A 19,633-nucleotide genomic window follows, 5' to 3' on the forward strand; every position below is an offset into this window, starting at 1 on the left:
GCTATACAGCTGTGATCTGCAGGCATATCAGGCTGCACAGCATACAACAGAAGACAACATCAGGTTCTACTTCTGTCAGTCAAGAACAAGAATCTGAGGCTGTAGTGGGCACAGACTCACCTGAACTGTGCAGTTAGATCAGGTGAGGTTTGGGTGAGTCTGTGCCCATGATAGTCACAGATTCCTGTTCTTAACTGACAATAGTGGCACTTAATCTGTTGTTGTAGTCTATCCACCTAAATATGTGAGTTTTTGTACCGGTGTTCCTAATAAAGTGGACAGTGGGTGTATATATCACTAATGGAATCGTATGTAGTTTTTACCAAATTCATTTTTCTTACCATGTGGTTCTCTGGTCAGTTTGGCGTGGGTGTGAAGACATAGTCTGGGGGACATGGATATGGTGTCCATGACCGTAGTTGGGGTGCATTCTGTGAGGGTGAGGGGGAGGTCTTTCATGTGCTCGACTGCAGAAAAGAAGAAAGCTACATGTTAAAACTGCTCCTCGAAATTAAAACAAAAGGTTAGCATTATGAAAAACCCACAGACCAATATATCCCCCCCCCAAAAAGCCAAATGTTATAGTGTTCACTACATTTCACACAAGACACATAAGCACCATTGCAAATGCCCTCTGCCAAATCCAAACCATTTTCCATCTGTTTCTCTGTCTATACAATCTTGTTACACATATTTTATAGTGCCTTTTATTACATGAATGGATATATGTAAATTGAAGGCAATTTATGCTTCAATTATATACACCCACTCAGATTGATTTAAAAATAAATAAAAAATAATAATAATAATAAGAAGAAGAAGAATAAAAAAAGAAGAAGAACAGGAACGATCGCATGCCTCAGAGTTGGTGTGGATTAATAAGCTGCTGAAAATGGGAACACATCAGTTCCATGAGATAAATGATTAAAATTATTTTACAAACGCTCTGAGAAGTAAATCAGCCTTAATAGTAATAAACAATTACATAATTGTAATATACATAACAGAAATATACTGTTATGCTTCCTTGCTCACAAGGATGCAAAACACACATACACAGAAGGTCTGATGCCAAGTAAAGGCCCAGCGTCACTCACGTGGGGTGCTGCATCATTCTCCTTCTTTGAACCTCCATCCTCTGCAGAATGTCGTGCTGGTGGAGCCGCTGCACAGCGTTGGGGCCCAACACAGGCAGGTGGTGCTGCAGCGCCTGGTGCTCAGGGGCCAGGTGCTGTGGCAGGGGTGCAGCAGAGCCTGGGAGGTGGTGGGCAGGGAGAGAGGGAGCAGGGGCAGTAGGCACAGTGTGACCCGGGCCATGAGAGGGTAATGGGGTATGGTAGGGGATCACGGGGTGGGGAATGACGTAGTCACTTTGAGGAGGTGGCTGAGGAGGGGGAGGAGGGTTACTGTGAGAGTGGGGACATGATGAGGAGGACTGATGGTGTAAAGAACGTGCCAGAGAACCATCTGTAAGGACAGACACACAAAGAGAGAGATATTCACAATATGAATCTAAAATTTGAAGAATCTGAAATGTGCAATTTAGAACATCTGGCTTACTTCATTGATATGGTCTATGCAGTTAGAATTCTGAGACATATTACAGGAACATAGTAAGGGTTCTTTACCTTTAATCACAAATAAACACGAGGAAATGTCTTTTAAGCACTAAAGAGGTTAGCTAAGGACTTCATGGGCTGTGTGTGTAGGATGAAGGGGAGTCTGAATTCCTGCTATATGCATGAGCAAATATGAGAGGAAATAACTGGCCAATTGTAGAGATGAAAGCAGAAATGAATATAACTGATAAAAAGGATGGGGGGAGAGAGAGAGAGAGAGAGAGAGAGAGAGACATAGATACAGGTAAAGAGTGAATGAGAAGGCAGGTGCTGTAATGTGCAGCTATTATCCCTCTAAACACAGGCCCACCAGGGAGGCAGCACACTCATTCATATTCTACACACCTCTATTCTGAGGAGAAGCAACAATTAAAGCTGACTGCTGGCCACATACTACCTGCAGCAATTAACACATTAAACACCAGGTGCTTTGCCTAATTACCATCAGCACTGGAGCCGGGTACTAGTGCAAATTTTAGCTATTTCTACCCAGCCCCCCAGAGAAATGACCAAACGAGAGGCACAGAACATAAAAGACTGCTTGCTGAACAGTACTGCGTGCAGAACAGTATACTCACTTGATATTAATCAGTGATTTTGTAACATTAAATTACATGCTAAATACTTTTTTAATTTTAGAAACAATTTTTTCTTTCTTGTGCCAAAGTGTATGCATGTTCACAAGAGATGACTTACTGGTTTATTTCAATTAGTAATACCCCTTTCTAGAAAAATCATGCACTATTTGCCGGTACATGTGCGTCCTGCAGTCCAGCTCTGTCCCGGGTTACTGGTCTGACTAGAAATGCTGCCCCAATACAATGAAGCTTACAATGATACAATTCTTTAAGTTACTATTTCCACATTACATCTTTGTCTTCCTAGACAATAGCGTACATTTCTGGTGTAGCTTCATTGTTTCCGTGATTTAGTTTCAATAACAAGGCTCAGGACAAACAACGAAAGACTGAAGCATCAAAACATCATGATGCCAGGCATTAATGCCACACTACGTGTTTAACTGCTAAATAAAAGGATGCCAGTAAATGGATGAGGAATGGCACTTACAGGAGGGATGCATGTAGTGCCTGCAGGATGAAAGCTGAGACTGGGGCTGTGGTTGTGCCACCATGGCCGGGCTGAAAGTATCCACCACACTAGGCTGGCTTGGCCCTGGAGTGGCCTGGGAAACAAAAGCAGGAGGCCGAGAGGTATTGCCTGGACAGCATGGGTCAAAGGCAGAGGTGCTGCTGAAACTGCTACTGCTGGAGCCACTGCTACGTACAGCACTGCTACTTAGATCCACTGGGAGGGTCTGCTGGGAAAGAGAGAGAGAACAAGAGAAAGGTAATGTAAAATGTAGAAATGCAAAGGAACAAGGTCAGCCCAGGTACCAGGTACTAATGAACCATTAGAAAACATCTAAAATGAATCTAAGATAATAAGCTGATAATGAAGGAGCTGGTAATGTCTTAAAATTGGACATCCTAAATCGCTTCATGAGGTGGCCCATATCTAATCCCATTTAATGCTTTGATGTATAAAACATGAGTACACGTCACCCAGCTGTCTCCTGTCTGTGCATATCTGAACAGTGGCTGTGGGCCCCATCATCAAAAGCTTCACCATGCTTCACGTAATGCATTCCACTTGGAAATTATGCCATCTTACTAATCCTGACGGCTCCCTTTTATATATAATAGCCTAAAACTCCCCTTGCATTATTGAACAATGTGTTGTGACAAAGGAGCAGCGGCACACAGAACCCTTGAAGGGAAGGAGTGTAGAGCATTATCAATATAGGTTTTAATCTGTGGACTACAGTGATACACAGTGACACAGCCAAAAATAATTATAAACATGCAAATGTCTTAAATTAAAAATACTGATTACTTTATGAAAATTACTTTTCCAAATGGGTGAATAAGGATTCATGTTAATAAGATTTTCAATTAACTGGTTTAGGCTACTAGGCACTGTATTTTTTCTTTCATATAATACAACAAAGGACCTCAGACAATTAGCTCCATATGAATTATTTAGAGCTCAGCTGTTTTTCAAGTGTTGCTTCAAACAAATGCCACCATGACGGTTTTCCCTCAACCCTAAAAATATTACCATGGAGTCTTAATTTTTCATTATTAAAAAAATAAATTTCAAGAGAACTTTTAATTCGTTTTCAAAAGGGCTTTATTCAAAGGAGAAAAAAAAGAAAAAGAAAAGAAGAGTAAGCATCGGGGACACCAGGACTGCAGTGTTAACCCTCCTATCATATGTCCTTTCTTCTCTTTTATTGTTAAACACAGATTACATTCATTACCTATAAAAGTAATAAATCTGAAGAGGTGGTTTAAGCATAAATAAAGCAGCAGACAACCAAGTGAAATTCTAATTTATGCTTAAAGTAAAAGTCCATTTTTAAACAGGAGGGTTGCTAGTTAAAGCCGAAACCCGGGGCTTCAATAATTTTAGATAGTGGCACACAATTATAATGTTGTTTGACTATTTGATCATATTCTGTTATAATCCAAAATTCTGTGGAAAGTTGACTGAGCTTCGCCTTCTTTACTCCAAGTTAGGTCAGTGAAAAGCAGCACTGCCGCTTGTACAGATCGGTTCTGGTGTTCGTTTATGTAGGCAAGCTGTAAAATGTTAGAAAGCTCTGTTCTAAACATTTTGTTGCATTGTGATTTTCTCTTTTTGTGCACTAATTGCTTGTGTTGTAAGCTTCACTCCCAAAAGGTTTAGACAAACTAACACAAAACACCCACATTTCATGCTATAATAAAACTCTACGTCTGGGATACCTCTGCCGCCAACAAATCAAACATTTCACCCTGTTCGTATCACTTCGGATGCAATGACTGCAAATATTATAAAAATTCAATCACTGATGCTGTAACAAATCAAAGGCAGAGGGATAACAATGCAACAATGTCTTCGTCAGGTAGGGGCAGAGGCATAATAAAGCACACTTTCTAAATCATGCACACTTACTGCTCACAAGCTCTACTTAGTTAGTAAGCAGTAAATAAGAGGGTTAAAAACAGACCCACTGTACCTGGTCATGGTACTGGGCGCTGGTGCTGACCCCTGCACAGGGTACAGGCATGGCACCGGGCCTCTCCAGGGGGCAGCTGGGCTCAGGGAAAGGCAAAGAAGAGGGCGCAGTGCCTGCATGGTGATGGTGGTGATGGTGGAAGTGATGCGAGTGGCCGTGTGAATGCTGAGATCCAGGTTGTGGGGGGCCATGCTGCTGTGCCTGCCCAGCCTGCATGCACCCTGAGTGCGAGTGATTCAGGGAGAGATGCCCTGAGGAAGGGCCACTGCAGGGAGAGTGCTGAGGGCAGCATGACGGCAACCTGGGCATTGCAACGCCACCACTCTCACCAGATGAACCTCTTCTATTGTCTTCTGATGAAAAAACAAACACACAAACAACATAAAATAGTGTTCTGTTATTCAGGCATATCAAAAGAGTTTCTTGTGACAGAGGTGTGGCTACTGTACTTGTCCTGCAAAGTGAAAGAGAGACATTCTGTACAGGGACTTGTGTACTGATTGTACCAGTCAGGAGCAGTTTCCACACCACCTTTCCACACTGCCATGACAAACTGGCATAAAAGGCCACACCGCTTTCTAAGTTTTAATGCATGTTCTGGTCTGTAAAATTGTCCCTCTCAGAGAAAACGCTGCCTCAAATTTAAATTTTATCAAATTTTTAATCGTAAGGCAATTTTCACTTAAAGCCTAGTTAAATGAAGCAAAGCCCAACATGTCTTACTGTATGCACTAGACTAAGATGATATGACCACCACACAGAATTCAAACAGTGCACTGTCCAGCTTCTCCTCACCTTCTGTAGGAGTGGTGGTGTTGCTGGGCCCTGGGGCCACACTGTGGACCTCCATCGTACTGTCAGGGGCCACAGCAGGGCAGCTAGTGGAGGGGCCTGGGGCATCCTGGGAAGGCTCTGAGGTAGAGGCAAGGAGGGAGGAAGCAGAGGAGGCGGAGGAGCTGGCAGGCTGCACGCGCACACTGTCAGAAGTGGTTGGCACGACTGAAAGATCTGAGAAGATACCCAAATACATGCACACATCCCCGCGCACACACACACACACGCACGCACACAAACAAACAAACAAAATGAGAATAATATGTAGATACGTGTTTCCAAACCAGATGCCTGTCTTTAAATTGCTAATTTGGGTATGAAACTGTGTGTGGGGTGTGTGTGTTAGACTTGCATCAGTGGCCAGGGACCCCAGGAGGATTGCTGCTGATTAACATTCCACAGTGAGCATTCCGTCTGCTTTTCATATTCACAAATTAATTTCTCCTCCTCAAAAGAAATGCAAATCCATCCATATCTTTTAGCGTGCTAGGTTTCTTCCCTCACATCTGTCTGCTTTCACCCCGTGCCCCCCTCCAAACACTACACACTTTCAACTAGCAATCAAATATGAGTGACTGAAAATTATTTTCCTTTTATTAACCTTGATCTTAAGATCATATGGCTAAATAAGGCGAGAGACTCGTACACATAAAACCACCTTTATCCAGAGTGGCAGCTTAATTGGTTTTAATAGCACAGCTCATTCTGACTCAGAGAGCACAGGCAGCTTGCATAACAGACAGACTTCATTATGCTGCCTGCAAATGAAATTAAGAATATACACAATTACAAACCGAGAACATCACAGAAACCTTTGGATGTAGCAAACATTACTTCAGCTGCTGAGGCTATTTATACATTATACAAAGTTACAGATAAATCTCTATTAATGATGCCTACTTACTAGTAGCTTACAGTGCAGGAATATTCATGACTAAAGAATATTAAATTTGCCTCATTTCTTCTCCTCCCACACACACAAACAGCATATAAATTCAGGGAGAGACATGCTCATTCAACAATTCATCCATTACTCCAAACCATATCCTAGCGTTTCACTTTGTTTAATTTTTGAGTAAGCACAGTTGGGGTAAGGGAAAAGATGTATTTTATTATTGTTCCAAATGGCATTAACTTTGGCTGTATATGATTCAGCGGCCTTACCGTCTTCGTCCACGGTGAGGTCCACTACCTCGCTGGCACTCTGTCTGAGGGGCTGGATGACTGTGGAGAGACGATGGCGTCCTCGGCCCTCCTGAGCACGACTCTGAGAGCAACTCGGCCCCCAGTGCATTCGGCCATGACCCCCTACTGACCGCGGCCTTAAGCACAAACACAGAGGAAATAGAACATTAACCAATGCCCGATCACAGTGCCTTGGTCACACACAAGCCTTTCAAGTAATATTCTAAACAATCAGTACTATCACAGTCAAGACAAGATGGGAACAATATGAATACAAAACATAAAAAGTAAATATTATAACACTACTTAACTCCAGGTTTCATGAATCCAGTGGACAATACCACCATACATTTCATTACAAGTTCATCATCATTTAATTGGGCTCATGTCTGTTCTGTGTCTCAGTGTTGTGAGGAGTTTTGCTCTGCGTCATGCTTTTCCAGCCTTCTGTTTTTGTTAAAATCGGCAGTAGCTCCTTAAATCTTATGTCTGACCTTAAATTTGCTGCCCAAACATCAGCTGTCGAAGGTGGCTTTTGTCACCCTACAATATGTATCGCCACATCCTAAAGCCCTAGCTGAAATGAACATACGCAATGTAAAGCCTGCTAGCACAGAAAGCTGAAGCTAAGACACACTATTAGCGTACCAAAGACAAACTCTGTTCATTTCTGTCACCTTACAGAACACATGCAGGTACACACTGCATCATTTTGGAAGTGCATTAACGTAGCCGATATTTTTTATTTTGTATAATGTTTATTAAGCAGCACAGCCAGGAGCAATGAGTGAATGATGTTTCCGTATGTCCCCAGTGTATCTTATTATACCTTCAAAGCAATCTACTCAGCCACTGACAATGGACTTAAATTCCACAGGAAGGGAAAAACCGACATTAATTCAGAAATAACATGAGGCATTGTGGCAAATGTCCAAAATTCTCACTTAATTGGGATTAATTCTTTAGAGACTGTGGAAATTGGGTAGACGTGCATGGGGACTGAATCCATAGGAATGGCCCAGCAGCACTGGCTGCCGTAAAGCAGGGCATTGTGGGAAGCAGAGAACAGAGGTGTAACTCAGGAAGGGCTTTGGGGGCTTTATGCTCCCTGTCTAGAGACCCGCAAATCTCCCTGACTCCCAACCCTCCCACCTAGACCCTTAACCTCAGATTGCATCATTAAAACATCAAAACAAAATGATTACCAACAAGTGCACAGGGCCTCGGGGAGGCGCCACGAGACCACCAGTGTGTGCACGCATGTGATATGTAAAACAGCAAACAGGCTGTTGAGTTCTTATTTACACATCAACATAAATAACGAAGCTGAATTGCAATACTCAATAACACTAAAATTAAACTGGAGCATAGAAGTGTACTCAGTATGGCTGAAACAGTCTGGTGAAAAAGCTGCTCAACAAACACATACAGCAATGACAGGATCCTCCCCAGGCATTCTGTAATAAGGAAGAAAGGCTTCTTCAAAATTCTGAATAAGCTGTAATATGCAAATCGATAGACAAAGGAGGGACTAGTAATGAAAAGGAGGAGAGTACAAAAAGTATTTTAAGACTGCTTAATGTAATGTGGGGAAGAGCATCACTGAGGTAAATATTCAGTAAGACTAGTTACCTGCTCAACACCACTGCAGCGTTGCTAAGATCCCAGCGAGAGGGCACCACCTCCTGGGAAGAGTTTCTAATTACCCACAAGTAGGCCAGGGATTATTTTGTAAATACCTGTTTACCACTTTGGTCTTCTGAGACTTTGGTGAGTGGAAAACTGTAAACACAGGCACTAGGGGAGCTTCCTAGGTGCCAGAGTGGTAGGAACACCACCCCAATACCTTCTACTGATTGTTGGTGAATTCTTAAGGTTACCCACTACCAGCTTTTTGCATCTCAGGCACATTTCTGCGAATAGGCATTTGCAGGTAAAAGGTTCGACTATTCATTCTTAAAAACACCTAATTCAGTAGGTTTGTTAAACCAAAATGTCCCTGTTTTAGCTGGACTCAATGTACATGCAGAAATGCCAATGAGATTACACATTTCATCCTGCAAGAATCTGCTGGTCAATTTTATGATTAAGAAAATTAATAATTCTGGAACAAATTAGCTTCTGCCCTTGACCACCAAGCTGCTCCCTCAGTAACAGTGGTCCTGCTTAACGTGACCTGATTATGACGCACTAGAAAAGTACTGTGCCCAATAGTTAGTAAGTGTTGAGTCGGTCACATAATACTAATGTGTACATCTTGGCTTCAATGTATTTGGAATACTGGTGCAATATGTGCAAACGACGTTCTGTCCAAATGAACCAGTCAAATCCCTTACAAAATATATTACCCAAGCTCATGTTACCCAATGTGTGGAAAAAACTGAGTTAATGAGATATTGTGTACAACTTATTGCCAGCTTGCTAAGTTAGCTAATTAGAACCTCCATATGATGAATATTTGTTCATTTGGTACAAGCAATGTATAAGCGTTCAACGCCTGTGTAACTCTTTCACGCTTTATACCATGTAACACGGTCAGGAATTATCCTGAATAATAAGCCTTTCGATTTCTTCTCTCATTATACTCATGTTCTTTAGATTTGGAAATAAACTGGGACAGTGGATCATGAGATAAGGAGAATACATGAAAATACAAGAACAAACTATAACAAACATTTATGATATATATTAAAAACCGATAAAATTTATCATTTAAAGTAGAGTTTTGAATGAAGCAGCAGTTTCTCACTAACCTCTTTTTACCCTTCTTTAAATGATCTTCAAATGAAAGATGTACATCAGTCATCCTGTTGACATCTGACCCCCACACCCTCAACCAACCACCCCCCGCCCACCTGGTCAACAAAGAAAATGGCTGCCATTCTCTACATTCTCAGGCAAGTCGGGGCAACCGGAAAGCATAAATAAGGCCCCACTCTCTCTCTCTCACAGAATTCCCTGTTCCCGGAAATGCCATTTCTGAGAACATGGTAAAGCAGCCACAGCAAAAGTGCAAAGAGAGAGAGAGAGAGAGAGAGAGAGAGAGAGAGAGATCTGAGAGAAAAATGACAAGCATGTGGGTGTGGGAGAGAACTGAGAAAGCAACAAAAAGATATACACTGAGAAACAGGAGAGAATTTAGAAGGGTTGTGAAAACATTTCACGTCTATCAATATTTAAATTACACACCACACACACTGTTGGCCTTCTTAGCATGTTTGTGAAAGACATATCATGATCCTGCCTGTGTCGATAAACAGTCCTAAACAAGTGTCCTAAACATATACAGACCACATGCTGACTTTGATGTGTAGGGCAGCGCTTAGGTCAGTTTTGTCCAGCCAGTCATACTGACTGGCTTCCCCTTATGGCATAGCCGTAATGTTTTGTCCCTGTTTTACCTAGGCTCCTAACAAACCTGGCTAGCTACTAAAAGCTAAACAGTTAGCTAACATTACATGATAGGTGAGTTCACGTAGTTGGCTAGCTTAATAAGTTGTCAAACTGTTACAAGTTGAAATTAAATGCAGTTAGCCTAAGCTATATAACAAGATCATCAAAGCTAGACCTTGTCACTCAGGGAAAGTGTATACAAAGTAAAAGAGAAGAATGAAATGAATTCTAAACATCCAGCTTTATGCTCAAAGCAGGTTTTGCTTTAGAGTGATATCTGTCAGTGCTGTTGGGGTGTTGTAAGCCCAGCACTGCTAAATACAGCTAGGCATCTGCATGCCACAGAGAGGCTTTGGCCCCAGCCAGAGTGACTGTGCTGACTGGCATTCTCCATTAAACACACTGCAGGAATAACAAAGCTGTACACACACTCAGATCCTGCAGATCCCATCAATCTTACTGTTAAAATGTTTTATTAATATTAAGAATAAGCCTGCATTGCTTGGCAGGTCTTTCATTGTAATCAATGAGCATAGGCAAAAATGCATACCGATGTGCATGACACACATGCACACAGAGTGCAGACTACTCTTCAAACACTCTGCATGTACAAGTCTACACACACACACCATTTTTCATCTGCCCCCACAGGTCACTTGCTTTTCTGAGCTGCAAAGACCATCAGCCATTAATCACTCACACTCCCTAACACACACACACACACACACATCTATATCTTTACATGCACACAAATATGCTCTACACACACACACACACACACACACACACACTCTCTTTGCCATTAACTGCTTTCCTACATTCCTCAGTCGATGAGGCAGATTGGCATTCATATCCACTACCTAACCCCAGCAGTCACATCCTCTGCCACACACACAAGCACACATGCACACGCATGCGCACATATATGCACACTCACACGTCCTCCCTCCCCCATCGGAACGAGAGTCTACAGAAGTGCACCAGCACGGTGGTGGTGCTGCCTACCATGTTATCAAGAATAATAGGCTTCCTGACCTTTACAAAAACAGGCAAAACAGAGTCGATGATACTGAAATAAAGCCAGTGTGTGTGTGTGTGTGTATATATGTGTGTGAGAGAGAGAGAGAGAGAGAGAGAGAGAGAGAGAAAGCGAGAGAGAGATATGTGCCATAGAGGGGGAGGGGAGCACAGTAAACAAGCCAGAGGCTCATCAGGGCTGCTGAGTGGTAGAACTGGCTGCGGTGCAGGATCTGGGTGGATGCTGTTAAAGCACAGAGGCAATGTCTTACTTGTTGGTCTTATGACAACAGCATGCAGGAAGTATAATTTATAACACAGATCAAGGTAACAAATGCGCTTATTGTTTTGGGGTAAAAATTAGGGCTGGACCATCATAATACTCAAAGGTCACTAGGTTTCTGTTCTATTTATATATCTATTCTCCATTTATAATTCAGATGATTAGTCTTTACCTTCCTACTCCATATACATATGCATCATGAAGACAAAAAAGTGGTTTCTCCACCCTATGTACTGCATTACATGATTCCCCCAAACTCATAACTCCCAAGAATCACGGTCATGTGATGAATACTGCCTTATAAATCACACAAACTTATTAAATTATACAACAGGCTAATATTGCTTATTGCATACAGTATTAACCGCCATAACAACCATACACTGCATGGCAAAAAGCTTGTGGATATATGGTTTACTGAATGTCTTTGTATGCTATAGCATTATAGTTCCCCTTCTCTAAAACCAAGCGGCTTAAACCTGTTCCAGCATGACCTTACCCCTGGGGACAAAGCATGGTCCATGAAGACGTGACTTGCCAAGGTCAGACTGAAGGAACTCAAGTGACCTGCACAGAGCTCTGACCTCAACCTCACTCAACACCTGGAATGCAGACTGCACCCCAGACCCTTCTCAGTTAACACCAGCGTTTGGCTTTGCTATTGCTCTTCGTACTAAATAAACACAAATTCCTACAGCTATGCTCCAAAATGTAGTGAAAAGCCTTTACAGAAAAGTGGAAGCCATAACGACAGCAAACGTAGACTAAATCTGGAATGGGAAGTTAAAAAAAAAAGCACCCAAGTGAGTCTACATAAAGTGTACATTATCATTTATTTGGCCTGTGATATGACGCACACAGTCACTTTACTTAAACTAAAAACACATACGACCGAAATGGCAGCGCATTACAATTACAATGGAGAACAACCTTTAAAGTAGGAACTCTTTACATTAGACTACACTGATGGCCTCTTGAAATAACTTGTACTTTCGTGTGAGTAATATTTTAATGTTTCATTTGTGGGAATTTGAGAAACATTAGAAGCTCACCGTCCCTGGTTGAATCGTGATTTATAACCAACATGTACTGACTTGATCTCCCTTATCCGTTTTATAGCTCTATCATTCATTTACAGTCATATATTTATCTGCCTTTCCAGTCCTATCAGAAAATATTGCCTTGTGCTACTTTAACTAAAACAGTACTGTTCATGATCACATGAGGGACTGAAAGAAGATTTCAAATAAATGATCAGTCTAGAAGATTAACCTTTTCTCATTTCAAAGTTCATGACATGAAGCAGTATTGGGCAGTGAAGAGATGAATTGGTTAAAAAATATCCTTTAGCTGTAGCCAAAGACAGTAAAATGTAAAATAATCAGCACAAATATATATTTTAGTTAAAATATTTAGAATGTGGTAGAGCATACTCTTTGGAAGAACAGCTTTAAAAGGCATCAATTATGAGTGCAGCATTGCCATAATGAGCACAGCTACCCATGCAGACAGATGTGAGTGGTGTTCATTGGCTGACAGGATAACAAAAGCTGGCTCTTACATACAACTGAATTACTCATCTACCAGGAAATGATAACAGTGTTTTTAAAATTTTAACATATTGCATCTCTTTTTTTTTTTGCTTGGCCTATTTTTTTGGCCAATGAGTGAAGTACTTCTTGATGTTGACATTGCACAAATGACAACTTGGGCCACCTTGACCTAATTCTGAACAGGGAAAATCCCTGGCGCAGTACTGTTACCGCGGACACTATCAAAGGCAGCGGTGCCTCAACGGTTCAAGCTCTGAGATACTTATCATGTTACCGATTAGGTGTTTAAGCCCCAGGACTGCCAAGCTGACACTGTTTGGCTCTTGAGCTCTAAACCTTCTCTGCTTCAGAGGCGCTGTACCACGGCTGGACCTGCGCTCTGAACCAAACTTCCCAGCATGCTGGGATATGCAAACAAAAGAATTCCACAGTGCTGTATTGTAAAGCCTTTTGCTTATTGGTTCTTTTTCCCCCCTGTACAAAGCCAGCATTAGATAGAGCCAATAAAAGTCTAATGGATCATGAAAATATCATAAATGATGCAAAAAAACAAAACAAAACAATTGTAAAAATGTTCCCGTATAGAGCTGCACAAGCCATTAAATGTTCAATACATTGTCAATACTATACTGTTTGACTACTTTTGATGCTTCCTTTCAACAGGCCAAAACTAATTTGACGTTATATTTTACTTAAAGGCAAATTAAGTCTGCTAATTTGACTTGGATGGGAGATACTGTCTAGCTAGTGGCTCCAGCAGCAAATGCACAGATAGACAGAGAAAACAAGCTTCACTTCAAATTTTAGAGTACAAACAAGAGAGTGTGTGACAAAACAGTGAGGTAATACAGTAGTGCAACATTACTATACCTGCTTTAACTAATTTTATATAACAGTCATGGTGGCACAAGACATAGAACTGCATATAGAGTCTGACAAAGTGACTATAAAGGGTTGAGCAGAGGCACTTTTGGCAGTAGTGATGGAAATAATACTAATAAATAATAAAAAATAAAGCTGTTGGAAATTATTCGGGGGTCCACAAACAGGCACACAATATCAGTAAGGATAATGAGTCATCGTTGGGATCAGTACAGGGTGGAGAGAATAATTAAGACGAGACACAGAAAAGTGAAAGTTTTTTGGAAAGCTTCAAGATAAGGCATTTTTAAACAGCCTCCCTTACTGATATAATACAACTTAGTGAGTAAAAACAGGACATTTGTTACATTACCCACCACACACACAAATCAAAACCAACACCAAAATACTATGCTAATAACAGCAATATAATAAATACAAATAACATAACACCATTACAACTGCAAGAACAACAAAAAGCTTTTCACAACCACTTAAAACCCAAAATGACACAGGTATCAAAATACCAACTGGTGGCTTTTTCAAGAAAAGAAGCCTAACCTGGTGTTTAGATCCATGCAAGCTCTTTTGTGTTTGGGAATGGTAGCACTTCCATGACTATTCATGGAGGAAAAATCAATGGGGTACAATGGGGTACATCAGTGGGGTACAGATTCAAGTAGGACTCTTAAAGATGTGATGGACACCAGGCACTGCAGTAACCTCCAAAACACTAGCAAGCATCATCCTTAACTACAAAATTTAGGGCACAACCATATGGCATTTTTGCTGCATTTTATAATACTACCTGGATAGAATAAGATTTCCGGACATATGCAATGTTAACAGAGGAGGTGTGTAGCAATTATGATCAATATGCATGGGTTAAGTGATCTCTCAGATCACCTCACATTAATACAAACTGTTTTGACCTTTATTGTAAATCACTCGATCATTATGATAGTAACTTAGGTCAATATTTATTATATAATTAAAACACTCCATAGCTAACAAATTTAGATGGAATTAAAATCTCAGTGATACTCAGGTGAAGTGATAACTTCACCCTCCCTCCTAATATATAGCCCAAATAGGACTTTGGTTAGCTTGTCTAGTTACCAGAGTCTGTTCTGGTAAATGCCATGGCTGACATTAGCTTTTGCTCAGTTTAGGAGGAGCTAAAGTGTTACAAACCCTATATCATGGATTGTGATGTGGTTGAAGATATATCTTAAATGTTACATGTTTTAGCAGACACAATGCACACAATACTGGGGAAAAATCGCAGAATTCACCAATAAGCTTGGGTCTCTGAAGCTAGCCTGTCAAAAGATACAAAGACCTTGTTCTATCTTTAATGCTAAAAGAGAAGCAGTCAGCTGGAGAGAGAGAGAGAGAGAGAGGCCTGGGAAGTGAGGGGAAAAAACACATTAGCACTGACTGAGCTTGACCTTGTAGTCCAAGGCAACAGCTGGGAGAGCCATGAATGCCTACACACAAGTGGAGCCTGTCAGCTTCATATCAAGGCCAAGGTACATTCTCACAGTCCTCACTCTGAGTCCCAGATACAATGAGGATCAGACAATTACTACCATGTTTAATGGCAGGAAAGCTACAATTTAGGTTACAAAATTATAATTATTTTATTTTTAATGGCTGAGGGCATTTGAGTTCATTTGCGAAAACTACAAACTGGAATATTCCAGACACAAAAAGGTAAAATCCCAAGGTGTTATGAGTAACAAGACATTTCAATATAGGTAAGAAGTTGGGAACTCACCTGTAGGCATCTCCTACAATTTCTACCTCACTGTCGGTGGAAGTGACGTTGATCTCTTCGCTAGCTGGAACCGGAGGAGCAGGAGTAGCTTCGATCACCACCACATCTTCATCCAGTGCAGCTGATACAAAAAAAAAAGGTTTGCCTGGTTATTCTTACAATAAGACGACTATTGTGTTGTTTTCATCTATGCATTCCGACTAAACATTTTTATAATGTTGCATATCAATAAAAATATTCTCATTTATGTAACTGTCCATTTGTTAGTGTTTTGTGGTAAGCATACTCAAGCTTTACATGAATCTTATCTGTACATCCATCAATAATGGTCATAAATTTAAAAGCCAAATATATTCAAGCTTTCAATGCATCAATAATAGTACAACGTCCACAAAAAGTGAATCCCAGTTTTGAGTAGGTTACAAACTGCAGTGGGTTGTCGTACCATGCCATGGTGTGAGCAAGTATCATGTTTTTCCGAACCAAAAAAGAAGATGCTAAGACATGTTAGAGTCACTTCTTTTAAAGTGTGTACACTAAATGAATATATTGCAAGCAAAAATAATAAAATTTTCAGCCTTGTGCCAGGTTTATTAATAAAGCAAGGTATTATTTTAGAGTGATTTTATGAGATGATTGCCCAAAAATGTGTGTTCAGTGATCAGAGTGTGAAAACTAAACAAACAGTAAGGAGACTGCAAAATAAAGGAGAAGGGCAAAGCAAATTTGCTCTGTTTGCTGTTAGAACAACCACATTTAAAAAAAGCGCCATATTTGTGCAAGAGCACACAACATCTGAAATAACCCACATGAGTTTCTCAAATACCAAGAGACAGCCACACATAAGGGACATGTGATCATCATCTGCCCTCCTTTTCTCTCTTATCTCTCTCTCATTTACAGTTACATTTGCTTTAGTTGTGCCTAGTTTAGGCTCGGCCATGAAGCCAGCGTGTGTTCGGTCCCAGAGTACAAATGTAGGCCATGCAAAAGCTGCACTTCACTGTTTGCAAACGCTTGCGTTTTCATTGTGCCATCTCTGTATCTGGCCTCCGATTGGCTGCCTGTCCTGCCTTTTACCTCCCATGAGAAATCTGGGTGTTTTCAAGACTAGTCACAGACTGCATTTGTGGCAAAAGAGACAACACTGCAAGATCTCTTCAGTTAATTAGGAGTAAATATACATAGAAAAGTGTGTGTGTGTGTGTGTGTGTGTGTGTGAGAGAGAGTGAGTGAGTGAGCATGAGAGAGAGAGAGAGTGAGTGAGCATGAGAGAGAGAGCAAGATAGAGTGAGAGTGAGAGAGAGAGAGAGAGAGAGAGAGAGAGAGAGAGAGAGCGCGTGAGATTTTGTCTTTAAAGGAAGGCTGGGTAGTATGAATATATTACACAATTTTAGAAAAGAGCAGGAATAAGTTAAATAAATACTGTATAAAGTGACTTCTCATGCAAGTCACTTTATACAGTATTTATTTAACTTATTCTAGCTCTTTTCTAAAATTGTGTACATTTGTAGACATTTCATACCCGTGTATATGTTTGCACCTGACACCAAGACAAATTCCTAGTACTGTAAAGTGCTCTTTGCTGACCCTTTGCTGTACCTGGCAATAAAACTTTTTCTGATTCTGATTCTATGACAATGTTCATTACAATAAACATAACTGAATACATGACACGGACCAACTTAAACAGTTTTGAAAAACCTGGGCTGCTGAACTACATGTAATGGTACATTTTGCCATAACAACCCACCATCTCAGAAAAACTAATTAAGCAAATTCAAATGAATTACTCCTTATAGGACGTTCATTTTGTCCAAATGAAATAAACTCAGTGCTTTACGTGAACGCCTGGCTTTTGCTTTTCCAAATATCTGAGTGTTCTGAGGTAGAAGCGTGTGACTCTTGCGAGTACCCAGCATCCTCCTGGGTGTGTTGTCAGGGTGGTGAACCTTACTGAGTGCTGCTGCTTAGCAGCTTCACCTCTCTTCAGTATGAGGAGCAAACAAGCAAAGCTGATATGATGCCTGCACCACACTGCTTTAACAAATAATAGATTGCCAGCACATTATGTGCTATTTGCACAGCTGATGAAGTTCAGGTCTGCATCTGCTATAAATAATAGTTATAGTTATTAGATGCAGAACACTGATATACTTTGGTTTCTGTCCTTCTAGGAGCTGCTGAGATTTATACAGCATGCTAGTGTAGACTCCACCGGTTCCCAAACCTTCTTCGCAAATGACCCCAAAAGGCCACTACTGTAACATTTTATGATGTCACTTGCATGCGTGTATGTATTGTAAGTGAACAAAAACAAAAGGAATAGCCTTGCACTAACTTCACAGTCTAGTGGGAAGTGTTGTGGTGTTATTTGAAAATAATCCATGCCAGGATGCTGTAATGTACACTTTGGTGCCTGAACAAAATTTTGCATTATTATTCACACTCACTATGTATATCTGACGTACATAAAGAGGATTTAAAAGGCACCGTACTAGAGCAAAACATTCCTGTCCATCATGTTCCTAAGTGAAACTTAAAGTACTAATCTAGAAAATCCAGAATACTGGTACATAGTCTTTTCAGTAGGTTAAAATTCAAACATTGATTGTATTCGAGGTAGTACTCAACTGTGGGCTAGAATTTGACACAAGTATATAATTTCAGACATGCTAGTATACAGTAACAATATGCAGATACAGGTCAAAAGCTGTAGTTAATGTTATAAACATATAACGATATATACAAGGTATTTCAAACCACAGGTATTTCTTTTGTTTTTCTCGCCACTTTGTGTAAAAAAATAAAGACTGTTGTGTGTGAAAATCCTAGGAGATCAGCAGTTTCTTAAATACTCAAACCAGCCCATCTGGTAATAACAACCATACCACAATGAAAGTCACAAAGATCGCCATTTCATTCCGATGTTTGATGTGAACTTTAACTGACGCTCTTGATCTGTATCTGCACGAGTTTATGCATTGTGCTGCTGGCACATAACTGATTGATTGGATAAGCACATAAATGTGCAGGTGTACGGGCATTCCTATTAAAGTGGACAGCAGATGCAGATGGAAGGGACAATGTGTCGGTTTTTACCGCTTACCTTCAGTAGTGCAGCATGCAAGCATAGTAAAAAGATAAAATAGCACTAGTTTAAATGTGGCTTGTCTGAAAGTGACTCTAAAGGGAATGCCATGGGGTCATAGGTTAACGGCCCCTAGTTTGGGAACCCCTGCTGCATGTAATCATTTGTTTTAATCCGATATCCCTGTGTGTAACAGCATTTACAGCAGACATGCTTTGTGCTAATATATAATAAATAAATTAATAAATAACCAACCAACCAACCAACCTAGTCCAATAGCCAAGAAGCCATGATCTAGAAAAATAAGGAGGACAAAAAGTATACCGATCCTTTCACAATCAGGGCCTGGCTTTACAGTAATGCCAAAATTAACAGCCCTGAGCTTTTATATTTGAAATATTTCAACTCAGAGAATGGAAAGCGAGACTAGAATCAGCCCTCCAGGAGCAGGGTGTGGGGTAAAAGGGAAAAGCCCCAGAGCTCAGAGGAGTTGCTTTGGACCACACCACTCATCTACTCCCACTTACTTCCCATGAAGCAGAAATTAACAGTGACCAAGTGTAAAAAGAGAGCTGGTGAGTAAAACAGGATGCAGACACACAGAGAAAGAGAAAAAAAGAAGGAAAGAGAGAGCGAGAGAGAAAATCAACTTTCCCATAATGTGCCTGATCTTTTATAACCAACATTTCCAGATTCTTCCGTAAAATGACTACATAAAGCTATATAAAAGCTAACATTCCTTTCCAGCAGCAAAGCTGGTGCTACAGGCGTCTGTGCGTGACAGATCTCAGTATTCTGTGGACTCGGAGCAGCAGGTGTGTCCGCATGAAGTCACAGCTCACACAACTAACTTCAAGAAACAGGAAGGGCATCAGTATCACCTGCAGATTACATGTGGGCAATGTGAAACTCAAAGTACTGCAATAAATAGTTTAAAAGAATAATATGGTTGCAGT

The 19,633-nt window shown here is 40.7% G+C and overlaps 1 protein-coding gene across 5 annotated transcripts in view; it reads right to left on the reverse strand.

Annotated features, from left to right (window-relative positions):
• rnf111 (ring finger protein 111) overlaps positions 1–19,633 on the reverse strand; it is a 36,766-nt gene that overhangs the window by 4,708 nt on the left and 12,425 nt on the right. For 2 of the 5 annotated variants that reach the window (XM_058381780.1, XM_058381784.1), the window contains exons 3-9: positions 15,587–15,707; positions 6,679–6,836; positions 5,476–5,688; positions 4,681–5,033; positions 2,688–2,934; positions 1,098–1,467; positions 342–467 (exon numbers count right to left, since the gene is read on the reverse strand). In XM_058381780.1, the coding sequence (XP_058237763.1) occupies positions 342–467; positions 1,098–1,467; positions 2,688–2,934; positions 4,681–5,033; positions 5,476–5,688; positions 6,679–6,836; positions 15,587–15,707 (1,588 nt within the window). Of the gene's footprint in view, positions 1–341; positions 468–1,097; positions 1,468–2,687; positions 2,938–4,680; positions 5,034–5,475; positions 5,689–6,678; positions 6,837–15,586; positions 15,708–19,633 lie in introns of all 5 variants that reach the window. The other 3 variants (XM_058381779.1, XM_058381783.1, XM_058381781.1) reach the window with 2 other exon arrangements.

This window comes from Hemibagrus wyckioides, linkage group LG27 (assembly GCF_019097595.1).
Source record: "Hemibagrus wyckioides isolate EC202008001 linkage group LG27, SWU_Hwy_1.0, whole genome shotgun sequence".
Lineage (NCBI taxonomy): Eukaryota > Metazoa > Chordata > Actinopteri > Siluriformes > Bagridae > Hemibagrus > Hemibagrus wyckioides.